General features: G+C 50.8%; 1 protein-coding gene across 1 annotated transcript in view; it reads right to left on the reverse strand.

Annotated features, from left to right (window-relative positions):
- JAG1 (jagged canonical Notch ligand 1) overlaps window positions 1-13,099 on the reverse strand; it is a 36,381-nt gene that overhangs the window by 12,223 nt on the left and 11,059 nt on the right. Inside the window, exons 4-8 of the mRNA XM_055346029.1 lie at window positions 8,110-8,364; window positions 6,281-6,341; window positions 2,285-2,415; window positions 1,866-1,985; window positions 1,310-1,423 (exon numbers count right to left, since the gene is read on the reverse strand). Of these exons, the coding sequence (XP_055202004.1) occupies window positions 1,310-1,423; window positions 1,866-1,985; window positions 2,285-2,415; window positions 6,281-6,341; window positions 8,110-8,364 (681 nt within the window). The remainder of the gene's footprint in view (window positions 1-1,309; window positions 1,424-1,865; window positions 1,986-2,284; window positions 2,416-6,280; window positions 6,342-8,109; window positions 8,365-13,099) is intronic.

Below are 13,099 nucleotides of genomic sequence, written 5' to 3' on the forward strand. Positions count from 1 at the left end.
TAAGTGACTGCTATGACGATAAGGCCTGATTTTAGCTTTAAATCCTCCACTGCCCCAGTTCATTTAATCCCCCATCTAAGCAGCAGGAAAAGCCAGCTGGATCCCCAAGAGCATCACCACACTGGTAACATGGGACCTCTGGCTCTGTCTACTCTCTATTTTTAAAGATTTTATTTATTTGAGAGAGAAAGTGCATGGGAGGAGGGTGTTTAGGAGTAGAGGGAGAAGCAGACTCCCCGCAGAGCGGGGAGCCCGATGCAGCTGATCCTGGAACTCCAGGATCAAGACCCGAGCCAAAAGCTGACTGAGCCACCTGGGCACCCTACCTACTCTTTATTTTTAAAGAGAAGTTTCAGCATGGCTCAGAGGTAGCTAAGAAGAGGTAAGGAAAACTAACTCTTTTCTGGTAGAAAACTCCATTCTTCTAATTTTCTCAGTTTTCCCAAAACCACATAGCTGGGGGCCCCACATCCCACTTCTGCACTTGTCTCTAGTGGCCTCTTCCTCTGCTGCCCACTTAGGAAGTACCAGGCTCTCTTGTGATCTGCTCATTGATTCTACACAACCCTAAGAGACGGGCATTGCCACTGTCCCGGTTCAACAGGGCACAGAGAGGTAACGAGTGGTCCTACAAGAGGCAGGTGGGACCAGGGTGCCAGCCCCTGTGACCCAACCCCAGAACCCACATTCTTAACCAGGCATGCTCTACTTTCAGGGTGCTGACGACAGTGGTTCTTAGGCCAGGTTGCACCTGAGAGACCCAGGTGCTCGTGAAAGAATGTGGACTCCCCAGTCCTGAGGGGAATTGTGAGGACCCCCTCATCTGCACTGTCCAGCACTTTGGGGGTTCTGATGTGCAGCCAGGCCTCAGAGCCATGACCACTCTGTAGCCTGGGTCTCTCTTTTGGGGCCACCCTCCACCCATGACCAAATTGAGGAGTGGCTACCTCCCTTGCCGGCAGCCTCTCCATGGCTCCAAGGAGAAGAGCTAGGACTTGATTTGGAGGCAGCAGAGCTCCAGGGAGCACTCACAAAGGACGGGGGTATCCCGCGGAGAAGTCCCTTCTGGTAGCAGCCACACCATGCAAACTTGGCTTGGTAGGAGGAGGGTGCCCAGAGACTTCGGGTGCAAGGGCTGGAAGCCCAAGCCAGACTCCTCATCAGACTGCTGATGGCACCTCCCCCCTCCCACCGAGACAAGACTCCTCACTGAGACCTGACCCCCAAACCAGGCCCAGGTACCTGCCCCCAAGCCCCACCTCAATGCAGTGATCCTCTGGAAGAGACACGGGCCCAACCCCAGACTTACTTGTGGAACACGTGGGGCCCGTCCAGCCCGGAGAGCACTCACACTCGAAGCCCAGCGAGGTCTCCCTGCAGCTGCCTCTGTTGTGGCAGGGGTCGGACAGGCAGGCGTGCTCCGCTGCGAAACCCGGAGGGCAGTGAGCAAGGGGCACCCGCTTGTTTCGACCTACGTCCTCTCCCCCCGCAGCCAGTCCCACGCCTGGGCCGCAGCTCAAGCTCGCCTCGGACAAGCGAAAGCAAGCCCGGGCTATAGGCCCGCTGTGTCCAGGGAAGGCAGGAAGCCGGCTTTCGCCCTAAGCGTCCCCGGCCACACTCCAGGGCGGCTCAGAGCCGGGGTCACGCCCCCCGTGGGGGCAGCATCACCGGGGACGCTCGCGCCGCCTGAAGGAAGTTTAGGGGGGACCCACAGAACCGCTGGGGTAACAGGTCTTCACTTTGGAGGATATTTTCGTCTTTTTAGGAGGCCTTAAGGGTATTGTTATTTTTCTGGTAAACTCAGAGTACAAAAAAAAAAAAAAAAAATTTAAGCCGAGGGCTCTCGTTCCACCCGGACCGCTTACCGATCTCACAGTTGGGTCCCGAGTAGCCCTCGGGGCAGGAGCACTGGTACTTGTCGGGGCCCGTGTTGCTGCAGGTCCCCCCGTTGAGGCAGGGCTGGTGAGTCCCGCAGTAGTTGAGATCTGCCAGAGAGACCGCACGGGTCAGCGGCCCGCAGGCGGCGTCCGCGCTGCTCAGCCGCCACGTTTCTAGCGGCGGCCCCAACCCCCACCGCTCCTCTTTAAAAACTAAAACCAGAAAAAAAGACCCCAAGCCACGGCCTTAAAGGCAAATTCGAACACATTCAGAATTAAGTCCCTAGAAATAAAAATAAAATAAATAAAAGTAAAGACCCTGCGACAGCGGCCGCACACTCCTTAACTCCTCCCGTGAACCCCGAGGCCCCCGCCCCGCCCCAGGGGCCCATCCCCGAGGAGCCTACCTTTGTCGCAGAGCTGGCCGCCCCAGTTGGTCTCGCAGAGGCACTGCCAGGGCTCGTTACAGGTGCCATGGACACACCCGGGGTGCGGGATGCACTTGTCGCAGTACAGGCCTTGCCAGCCATACTGGCACCTGGGGACGGACAGCACACACACCCCCCCTTTAGTCCTCAGAACATTCGGGGCGATCTGCACCATTTAAGTGCAAGGCTAAGAAGTCCAGGCCTTTCCTGTCTTGCTTCATTTTTGGTGACAGGACAGTGGACTTGCACGGAAGGCTTGTGCGGGGGCTCCGTCTAAACAAACATTTTCGGTACTTGGGCCGAGGTCCCCTCCCAGTCCCCTCCCAGGCGGCTGCCGACAAAGGCAGGGCTGTCTGGGGAGAGGCCGGCGGGGGCTGGCCTCACAAAGCCACTCTCTTCTCAGGCTCACAGGGCTGCGCGAGGGTGGGGGCGTGGAATAAGTCAGCTCAGGGCCCCAGCGAGCGGCTACAGAGGCACAGGAAGGACTCTCGGGTGACAATAGCCATGGGAAAGTCGTCGCAAGCATGGCACTGCCGGCCACTTTGCCACGGAGGCCTGGTTCTTTGTCTAAACAGCAAGTCACCAGTGCACAAAAACGCAACAAGACACCCAGTGAGGCAGGAAGCCACCTCCCTGTGAGGCTTTAGGAAATCAAAGGGGGGGGGGGCACCCTCCTCTGGCCAAGAGGAGGCAAAGAGCTCGGAACCCACTTCTGCAGGGGAGCTAGCGGAGCCGCAGCACTTGGAACCAATCCCATAGATAATTTATGGCCCACTACCGGGGCTGCTTAAGCTAATTCATTTTATAGTGATTTCTCACTTGGGGGGGGAGGGAGGAAGAGGTCAACTCAGTTTATCTAGTATTGGGAAACAGAGTCAAGTTTCCTTCATAAGCGTCTCATTAATCGGACTCTTTAGAGGCCAAACGGTGCCTTTGATCCCCAAACAGAAACACCAACATAAACCTTCACCTGGGGTGGGAGAGAGGGCAGGGTCTCAGTCACTCTCCCCTCAAGTTTTAAGCCCTCAGAAACTTTAACTGCCCTCTTAAAACTCAAGCTTTAGTAAACAGGAGAAAGCCCAGAGAAGGTGGGGCGAGCATGGAACTGGACCTGGGAAAAGCCACAGTAAGAAGGACCAGCGCCCTCCCCCACCCCCAGCCACTCAGCTGTAACTCTGGAAAACAAGCACCCCCAAGAAGGAAAGGCTTTCCGTTTCCAGAGAGCCGGAGGCAGGCTAGCAAATCCTTATCATGGGAAAATTATAGGGATCCAGCTAATAGCTAATCACCCACGGCCAAGAGTCAACTTAACCCCTGAGAACACTGACTAACCACTTCCTAACTTCCACAAACAAGCCATCCACACCCCAATTCAAAGAACCACCAGAATGCGTGGTTTAAAATTAATCAGAGGGTTTGGCTTTGTGTATAACAGAACAGCAGTCTAAATGACCGTGACCATTCAGAGCAGTAAGAAAAAAAATAAATAAATCTGGTAGAATTTTTTTTTTTTAAAGTGGGACACTCAAGTTAGTGGGAGTTGGGGGAGGGCGTTTCATTCAGTAAAAGATCATCTTAGCTTGAAAGCTATTAAGAGGAAACTGATTCGGAAATAGCAGTATTCTTACTGTCTTCTCTTCCTTCCAAAATATGGATGGCGACACCTCTTCACTTTGCCTAATAAAAGCAAGAAGAGGCAGCTGAGGACCCGACCTCACCTCTTAATTAACGAGAGCTGGATCCCCAAGCATAAAGAAGAAACCACAAGAGGCCATGGATGACTTCAAAAGAAAACAAATAAAAATACTGACCCTAAAAGAGGCATCTACAAAGTTATCCCAGTTTAATAATACATGATTAAGGTTCTCATGAGAATTTGAAGTGACTTTCCTCCTACAATGATTCATCATTAAGTTTGATATTATTGGCAGGCTTGCAATAAAGCAAGCATGTGCACCCAGGAAAAGGAATCTGAGTCTACTTGGGAACAACAAAACCAGTGAAGTTTTCTCATGTGGGGATTAAAAACAAAAAAAAAAAAAAGCAGCAAAAACAAACCAAACAACAAAAAAACACCACCTCTGTAATACATAATCCATAGGACAACTTACAGGTAACTGGCCATTCAACTATTTCTGGAGCAGGACACAACCTGAGCTTCCTCGCTAGAAGGTTCTGTTTTGATTTTCTTTCAAGGTAGGCAGAACAGGACAGGCTGGGAGACTATGCAAATGACGTGTGGGAAAGTCACACCTTAAGTAAATAAAGGCACCGGTGCATGTCTGGGCAGGGAGTGGGAGGGGAGACTTCGAAAGAGAAAGGGCTCCGTTCTGGAAACAAAGCCTGTTGTTCTGGCTGGGAGGGCCCTCCCCTGCGCAGCGTTCTGATGACAGTAGCAAAAATCCGAAATCGCAGCGGCAGGCCTCCCGACACTCATCTGAGCAGAGCAGGCCCAGAGTCGCGAGCAGCGCTGCTCATCTGACTTTCTCTAGAACACCCTTAAGAGGGGCGAAGGTAGGTGGATCCCTGCTCACACTTTGACAGCAATGCTGTCAACTCCAATGCTCAGCTGCCACCAACGGGGCTTAGCATGCCAACACCCATGGCCTTCCAGAAAAATAAACCTCTCTGACATGGAGGAAGAGACAATGCCGGGTCAACCTGGTCTGAGTTTGCTTCCAGCTGCCTCAGTTCTCACTTTGGCATCAAGCCTCAGAGCAGTGCTCCCCGCTGCAGAGGAGGGGAAGAGACGTGCGCCGGCCGGGCCGCAAAGTAAAGACCAGAGAATTCCCTGCAAAGTGGCAGTCCCCCAAACACAGAGAACAGCAAGATCGCTCGGTGGGCTTCGTCAAGATGCAGATTCCTGGGCCGAACCCTGGCCTGGGATTCAGTGGGTGCGGTGCAGCACCCGGGAATCTGCATGTCCAAGTCCCCAGTTCATTCGGGGAACTGCTGACGTGAACACTGAGGTTTGGGGCAGTGATTCTCAAAGTATGGTCCTGCCAGCGACATGGGCATCACCAGGCGGGGGGACGGGCCACTTATTGGAAATGCACATTCAGGTCCCCCCAGACCTATGGGATCAGACCCCGCATGGTAACGAGAGCGGTGGAAGAGAGAGAGTCCACTTGAGATGTGCTGGTTTAGTGTGTTTCGTTTGCCTCCCTGGGCTCAACCCAGGGTAGCTCCTGGGGGAAAACTGCTGGGCCCCAAGGATCCGCTCAGTGTCACTAAATCTGCTAATCCTTCAGATCTGAGAGGAGGGGGAGGCAAGTGAGACTGTGTCAGAATGTCACAGGCACCAACACCATTTCCTGAAACAAGTCCTTCCCAAATTGGCATAATGTACATTTCAAGAAGGTTCCAAAAACTGTAATCATGAAGCAGTTGGGGTGGGTCTCTGTTTGGCTTCTGCATTGTCCGGGACCATAAAAGAACAGACTTCAAAGGCCAGCAGCAAAAGTCTACATTCATCAGGCTCAACTGACAAGATTCCAGCGCAGCCATTAACCTCTCAGCACCGGGCCCGGCTCCCGCCTGCAAAGGGGCCAGGAGATTGTACTAATCCCATTCTAAAGAATGCTCGGCTGTCCCCTAGTGATGGGAAAAGTGGGGGAGGGTTGGGAGACCGAAAACCAGGTTGGGGGAGGAGACAGACTCAAAGAAACCCACATCCCTCCATCTCATCCATTAGCACTCTAAGGGGAAGATTATAAAAACGTGTTATCAATTTACAGAACAGTTAATACATGAAGTCACCGACTATGCCCATAAGAGTTTTTTTTTTTTCCTTCCAAGAGAGAAGTGTGCACATTCCACCAGACAGCTGGTATAATTTAATAAGCTTCGGATGTGCCTATTTGGATTTTTTTTTTTAGCTTTCTTGTCCTCCAAAGGAAAAGAGGCATGTTCACAATAAATTCAGCCCCCCTCTTGCATTAAAGGATTAAAAAAAAAAAAAGTTTAGTCATTTACCTGCAGTCACCTGGGAGTTTGCAAGATCCATGCTTGGGACTACAGCCCTGTCGGCAAATAGCTATAAAAACAACAACAACAAAACACACACAAAGATGAGTCAAGCACACGGTTTCTTGCACCACCACCACCACCACCACCACCACGAGAATGGCCCAGTACATTAAGCCTACAAAAGCCATGACTTTAAGAGATCTCATGTCAAGTCCACTGTAAGGGAAGGAAGATGGGAGGTGCCCAAATAGCAAATCCAGCTTTAAACTTCAAGGCCATGCTAGCAGCTCTTCAAAACATGATATTACTCAGGGACTAAATGGGGGAGGGGGATCTTCATCCTGAGGCTCTCCACAATAGCTAGCAAGCTCCCTGTCAATTCCCACCCTCTCCAAAAGAACAGAAGCTGTGATCCTTCCTCATCTCACCACCCTGTCCCATGAGGGCACATTCAAGATGAGCCCCAGCATCCTTAACCCCCTCATCCCCACCCCCTATAAAGCCCAATGTCTCAAAAATCCCATGGGACTAACAAAGCCAATGAGGCAGGCCTCATTTGGCAGGCTAATCCAGAGGCCAGATCTGGTGGTACTTTTGCAAAGTATCCTTGCAAAGGAATTCTTTTTCCTTTCATAAAAAAAAAAAAAAAAAAAAAAAAAAAAAACTAACAGATAATAAAAAAAAAAATACTCAACATGGTATCCCAGTAATCATTACTTATTTTCAGAACACCAACTACTTTAAGTACGTTTGCCAATTCTTTCATTTGGATCCCGGAAATGCCATCCCTTTAAAACTCTAGTGATTTAAGAAAAGCTCAGGAGACCTGCAAATTCCTCTGTGTCTTGCCCTTCAGTCAATTCAAAACCTCCCTTTCTAAATTTGAGTGTATCTTGAAAGAATTTACCAAATTAGGTGAAATAAGCAGAGTACACTAATGTTCGTGAGGGCCTACACTGGTCAACTAGAATTACCCACTTGCTATGAATTAGAAGCTTTGTAAAGGTACAAAGCACAGATAATTCTGTGAACATCTGTGACTATGCAGTTAACTCCCTGAATCCCAGGAGAAGGCTGGGACAACAGACAGCACATCTGAGAGCTTATGCTGCGGTGATGGGTTCGACTCTATGCAAGTGTTAAAGCTCTGGTTCACCACTCACCCCATCCCCCTCAACACCACAGCCCCCGAAAACACCTCGTAAAAGCTTGCCAGCAGATGGCCGTGAACTAGGGGCTGTCATTTGCTGCAGGATCACATATTCAGGCACTGAGCTAACCCTGTCCCATTTGGCATCTGCTTTAGGTCAGGTTCCTTAGAAGCAGAGCCTGAGACAGGGGTTTGGGTACAGGAGAAAGGAGTTGAAGGCAGCAGATGGGGTGGGGAAGGAGCCAAGCAGAGGTCTCAGCTGGAATCTGGCTTTAACGTGATCCCAGGGGAAGCCCTGGCGTGTGAACTGTAGCACAGAGTGCAAGGCCAACGGGGGGTGGGGGGTGGGGAGTGGTGGGGGTGGTGGCTGGCCTTTGTACCCCCATCTAGTCATTTTCAGACTGTGAGCTGGAGGGAAGAGGCATGGAGTGGCTGTTTGGCCAAGGACAAGGCTCTAGAGAAGGAACAGCTGTGAGCCGTTAGCAGCCAACACTCAGCAGCTGGGGGAAAGGGGAGTACCAACAGCATCTTCAGCATCTTTGTGCTTCAGGCCTAGAAAACAGCCCAAATATCCCCCCATGTGAGATAGCCACTTGACTGGGTGGGGGTGGGGAGAGAACCTGACACCAACAGTGTCAGCCACTCAGAGCTGGTTAACCCACCCAGGACACGCCTGCCCACACACCTTTGTTACATTCTGGGCCCATCCAGCCCTCCATGCAAGTTTTGTTGCCATTCTGGTCACAGGCATAGTGTCCAAAGAAGTCATCTCTGGGTCGGCAGAACTTGTTGCAGCCAAAGCCATAGTAATAGTCATCACAGGTGACACGGATCTGATACTCAAAGTGGGCAACCCCTGTGTTCTGCTTCAGTGTCTGCCACTGCCTGCTGGGGTTGATCATGCCTGAGTGAGAGGCCTTTTCAATAATGCTGTCAGGCTCTAGAGACAAAACAAAAAAAGAAAAAAAAAAAGTATTGATTTGCATTAACATTTGCACCAGAAGCTTCTCCCCCTGACCATTTTGCCTATTTTTAACAATGAAAACAAACGCACATAGTACAAAATTCAAACACTACAAACAGGCAGAAAAGTGAAAAGTCTGTCCCCCTCCCCAGAGGCAGCCACCTTTACGTTTACTTACCCTTTTATTTTTTTAAATGTTTTATTTATTCATTCATGAGAGGCACAGAGAGGGAGAGGGAGGCAGAGACACAGGCAGAAGGAGAAGCAGGCTCCATGCGGGGAACCCGACGTGGGACTCGATCCCGGGTCTCCAGGATCAGGCCCTGGGCTGCAGGTGGCGCTAAACCGCTGAGCCACCGGGGGCTGCCCTAGTTACCCTTTTAAATGGCTGTGTAGTATTTCCCTGTCTGGGAATACAGTGAAACGCGTTCACCTAGTTCCTGACATATGTGCACTTAGGCTATTTTGACCTTTTACAAGTGAGCAAAGCCATAATGAACATCCTTGAACCGACTGCCCATGTGCGTGGTTCTAGTGTAAGAGACCTCCTAGAGGGATCCCTGGGTGGCGCAGCGGTTTAGCGCCTGCCTTTGGCCCAGGGCGCGATCCTGGAGACCCGGGATCGAATCCCACGTCGGGTTCCCGGTGCATGGAGCCTGCTTCTCCATCTGCCTATGTCTCTCTGCCTCTCTCTCTCTCTCTCTCTCTCTCATCTCTCTCTCTCTCTCTATCATAAATAAATTTAAAAAATTAAAAAAAAAAAAGAGACCTCCTAGAAAGGGAAGCGCTGGGACAGTGCACCCAACCCACATCCATCCACAGACGACCGCGAACAAAGGCCTGTCAGCCTGTCCTGCCACCCGCCCAGGAAACTGGCTTTCCCGACGGCGATGCCAGCACAGTATAGGTTACCAAACTTTCTGATCTTTGCCTGATAGGTAAAGACGTATCTCTTACTTTAATTAGCATTTAATTAAGTGATGGTGAGCAGCCTTCCACGTGGTTACAAAGCCATCTGCATCTGTTCCTGTGAACTGTAACCTGTTTCTCTCCTTTGCCAAGTGCTCTAGTGCGTTGCTGGCCACACCAATTTGCAAAAGCTCTTTACATATTAGAGAAAGCACCTCATTCCAGGTAAAGGTTAGCAATCCTCCTCTTCTGGTTTTAGAGTTTTGGGTCTTGCTCTAGAAAGACTTGGTCTACTTCTAAACTCCTCCCTGGAAGCCAAGGGTGGAGTTTTAGTTTTTTAAAAATTTATAAACTTTGCCACCTTTTCAGCTGGCACTTGTACCACGAACTTGATGTGACTCACCTTTCACCTTTGCCCAGAAGGCAGAGGGGAAAGTAACACACCCCAGTTTAGGGACAGGTAGACTAGGGGTTTTCAGAGCCAAGTCATGCTCTTTAAAAGGTGCCTATTGAAAATGAACACGCCCAGAGCTCAAGCAGCCAGCTCTCACTCAAGAGGAGTAAGAAGTGGTCCCTGCCCTGAGGTCACTTATAATCTAGTCTGAGAGAAGAGACAGGTTCAAAAATAAATCCAACCGCCAGGTGCCAGGAGTCCAGGGGAGGGACGGGAAAGGGAAACAAGGCAGTAAGTCAGCACCACAGCCTGATGTGGTGTTTGTTTTCTCAAACCTGCCAGCACCAAGCCTTCGCTGCCTTGTCAAGGGCAAGGCCACCTTCGGGAGACTGTGTTAGGACCTACTCACAATGTCTGTGATCCTTACCCACCCACACCCCTGTTTTTCTAGGACCAGGGCCTGTGCTCATCTACAAGATTATGCAAAGCCAACAAGTGACCAGGGGAGGAGGAGCTCCTGAGGGGCTCCATCCACACGAGTTCCAGCTTCGCCCCAGCATTCACCCTCTGGGTTTAACTGTCGTGTGGGCAGGACAAGCGTCGAACAAGCCCACATAGCTGTAGACTTACACCCCAGCACACACAGAACCACCTGCAGATAACGCTTTACTAACATGAAGTCTTACAAATAACACAGGTCAAGGAATGACAAAAACGTCCCTCCATTAACTGTGTGTTTGCTCTGCTGGTTCAATTAAAAAGTGTAGCGAGCTATTACCATGTGATTATGAGATCTTAATACGGGATTTATTTAAACACACGGCTCAAAAGGCCTCCAGCATCTCTTGGGCAGGTAACAACAAACAGTTCAGACAAGAGTCTAGGGTAATCCTAAAGGCACAGGCTGACAGGTCATTTTCAACAGTTCAGTTGGCTTTCCACCTAGGTCTAGAAAATGTGAAAACTATTATTCTGGAATCCTCACCATGGCTAACAGATCCATAGAACCAGCCTCACACCTGTGTGGCAGGTTCCTCCTAGCAGCTGGGGGTGGGGGGGTGGGGTGGGGTGGGGGGGAGTCGTCATGGGTGCAGGACAGACTTTCTGGTATCTGGTTGTAGACATCAACTCTGCTACCAGCTTCTTCCAAGCTGCCGCCACCTGAATTGCACTTCCTCTCAGCTTGGGGCATAGAGGTGTATCCAGGGGGTATTTCACCTGGGGGTCCAGCTCTATGACCGGAAGAGGATGTTAGCAGACCCTCCTGTGATCTTCAGCTGTGTGAAGATGGAGCACGTAGCCCCCACAACAGCCTCGCAGGCCAAGGCAGAGGTAATAAGGCAGAGTCTGAGCATAACCTTGAGGCCACGCCCACCCACAAACCTAGGACAGGAGCTTAGTCAAGGTGCCTAAGCTAGAAGGAAAACCTGGACTAACGCTTATTTGATCTACTGAGCAGTGCCATAAACTGAAACCGTTTGCACTGGGGGAGAAAAGAAAAATGTGGGTCTTATATAGTTCTGAAAGAGAAGAGAAATGGTCTCAAGAGGACTAATGCCAGGAGGGCCAGGCTTTAAGCAACAGTCTAACACTCAAACAGTACCTGGGCTTCGTCGGGTCCAATCTCTCTACAGAGCCTAGGTGAGACGGAACCCTCTGTCCTAAAACTCAGGGTTCTGCCTCTCATATGAAGCCAGAATTTTGGCAACTTGTTTGGCCCCCAAAGAGCAGCCAACTCCATCTGGGTTGCTACACATCCTTAGGTTTTGTCCTCATGGAGTACTGCCCCATGGGAGGGGCAGAGGGTAAAGAGTAATAAGCAAAACATTCCAGGCAGTGCAAATAGCATGTGCAAGGGCCCTGCAGCAGGACAGAAGGTGATGATGCATTTGAGGACAGAATGGGGACTGGTGGAACAGGATGAGGATTTGGATGTGGTAGAGGACAATGCAGCATGTAGGATGGAGTTAGGAGCTAGCAAGGAAACAAAACAGCTGTACAAGGCCTTTAGGGCCAGAGAGCTATCCCAAGAGCAACAGGAAGCCACCAAGTGGCTCTTAGTGAAGAGGACAATCAAATCGAATCAAGATGTAAACCAGAAACAGAGGATATTGTAGGTCAATCATTTTAAATGAAAAAAGGGAAATGCTCTGGAAAGACCAGGATGGCAAGAGGATGGACAAAGCACTGGTGGTGGACCAGAGTACATATGGATGGGCCAATTCAGCCACTACCATAGGGGTTCAGGTGTTAGCAGATGGTGACTTGGACCAACCAGCAGGGGACATGCGGGAGGCGGCAGGATTCCAGTGAAGCATTAGAGATAAGATTTTCAGAACCTGGAGGTGGATTAGATATGGATGCAAAGAGAAAGGGAAGTACTACAGGGTGTCTTCCAGATTTCTGGCTCATGGTACTAGGTGTTGAAATGCTGGTGCCAGTCATCCATGAAGGGCCCTAGGCAGGATCTAATTTGGAGAGAGAAGATGCCAAATATGGTTCTGAACGTGAATTCAAGATCCCTTGGAAGTGCTGTAAAGAGAGAGGCTGAATAAACAAGTGTATAAACCACTTCCTCCTCTTTGGGGCTCACACGGTGAGTTTCAGCGACCTGCAGTAGGCATTTCAGGGCTTTGTGGCAACTCCTGTCTTCAAGAGTAGAGGTCTGAAAGCTCTTTCTCCCTACCTCAAGTCTTCCTTGTGCCCTTCCGGGGATTTCTTTACCCCCTCCTCAGCGAGGAGGGGCCTCAGAACCCCAAAACAGGGTTACTCTGAAATGGAAACAACCGCGGGCAGCTCTGGATGGTCACCAGCTTCCCAGGGGCGCAGCTAGCTGACCTGTGGGGTGACGGAAGGCCCAAGAAGGGCCCTACAGACACTAACTGTGCTGCACACCCTAATAGGTGTCCTGAACCAGCTCCTGCCATGAGTCAGAATCAATCTGGAGGATCTTCACTCTACCAGATTGTTTTAACATCTAACAGGGAAGGGAAGGAGAAGATCACATCTGCACCAGAATATCTGAAGTGTCTAACTGCCCCCTCCCCATCTTCCCAAAGCTTAGTTACCATGGTAACCAGTTCACAGTGACACAACTCTCACACAATCCCCAATGTTTGTGGCCCATGAGGGAGGAGAAGGAAAAGGTGTCTAATGACCCTGACAGGCATGGGCCACAACTGAGGCTGGTTACCACCCTCCTCTGCCACCACACCACAGCAGGACGGGGTGGCCCTCAGAGAGTCCACAGATCTGGGCATCGGATATCAGAGCAAGAGGAGTGACCCAAATTGCCTGGAACCTTCAACACTACAGGGCTTAGCAGTAATTATGCGGCCCCGGGCGGAGGGTAGGGAGGTGGGGGGCTGGGGGGCAGAGCCGATGAGCCAGACACAGCCCAAATTAGCC

The sequence above is a fragment of the Nyctereutes procyonoides genome, unplaced genomic scaffold (assembly GCF_905146905.1).
Source record: "Nyctereutes procyonoides isolate TBG_1078 unplaced genomic scaffold, NYPRO_anot_genome, whole genome shotgun sequence".
Taxonomy (NCBI): domain Eukaryota; kingdom Metazoa; phylum Chordata; class Mammalia; order Carnivora; family Canidae; genus Nyctereutes; species Nyctereutes procyonoides.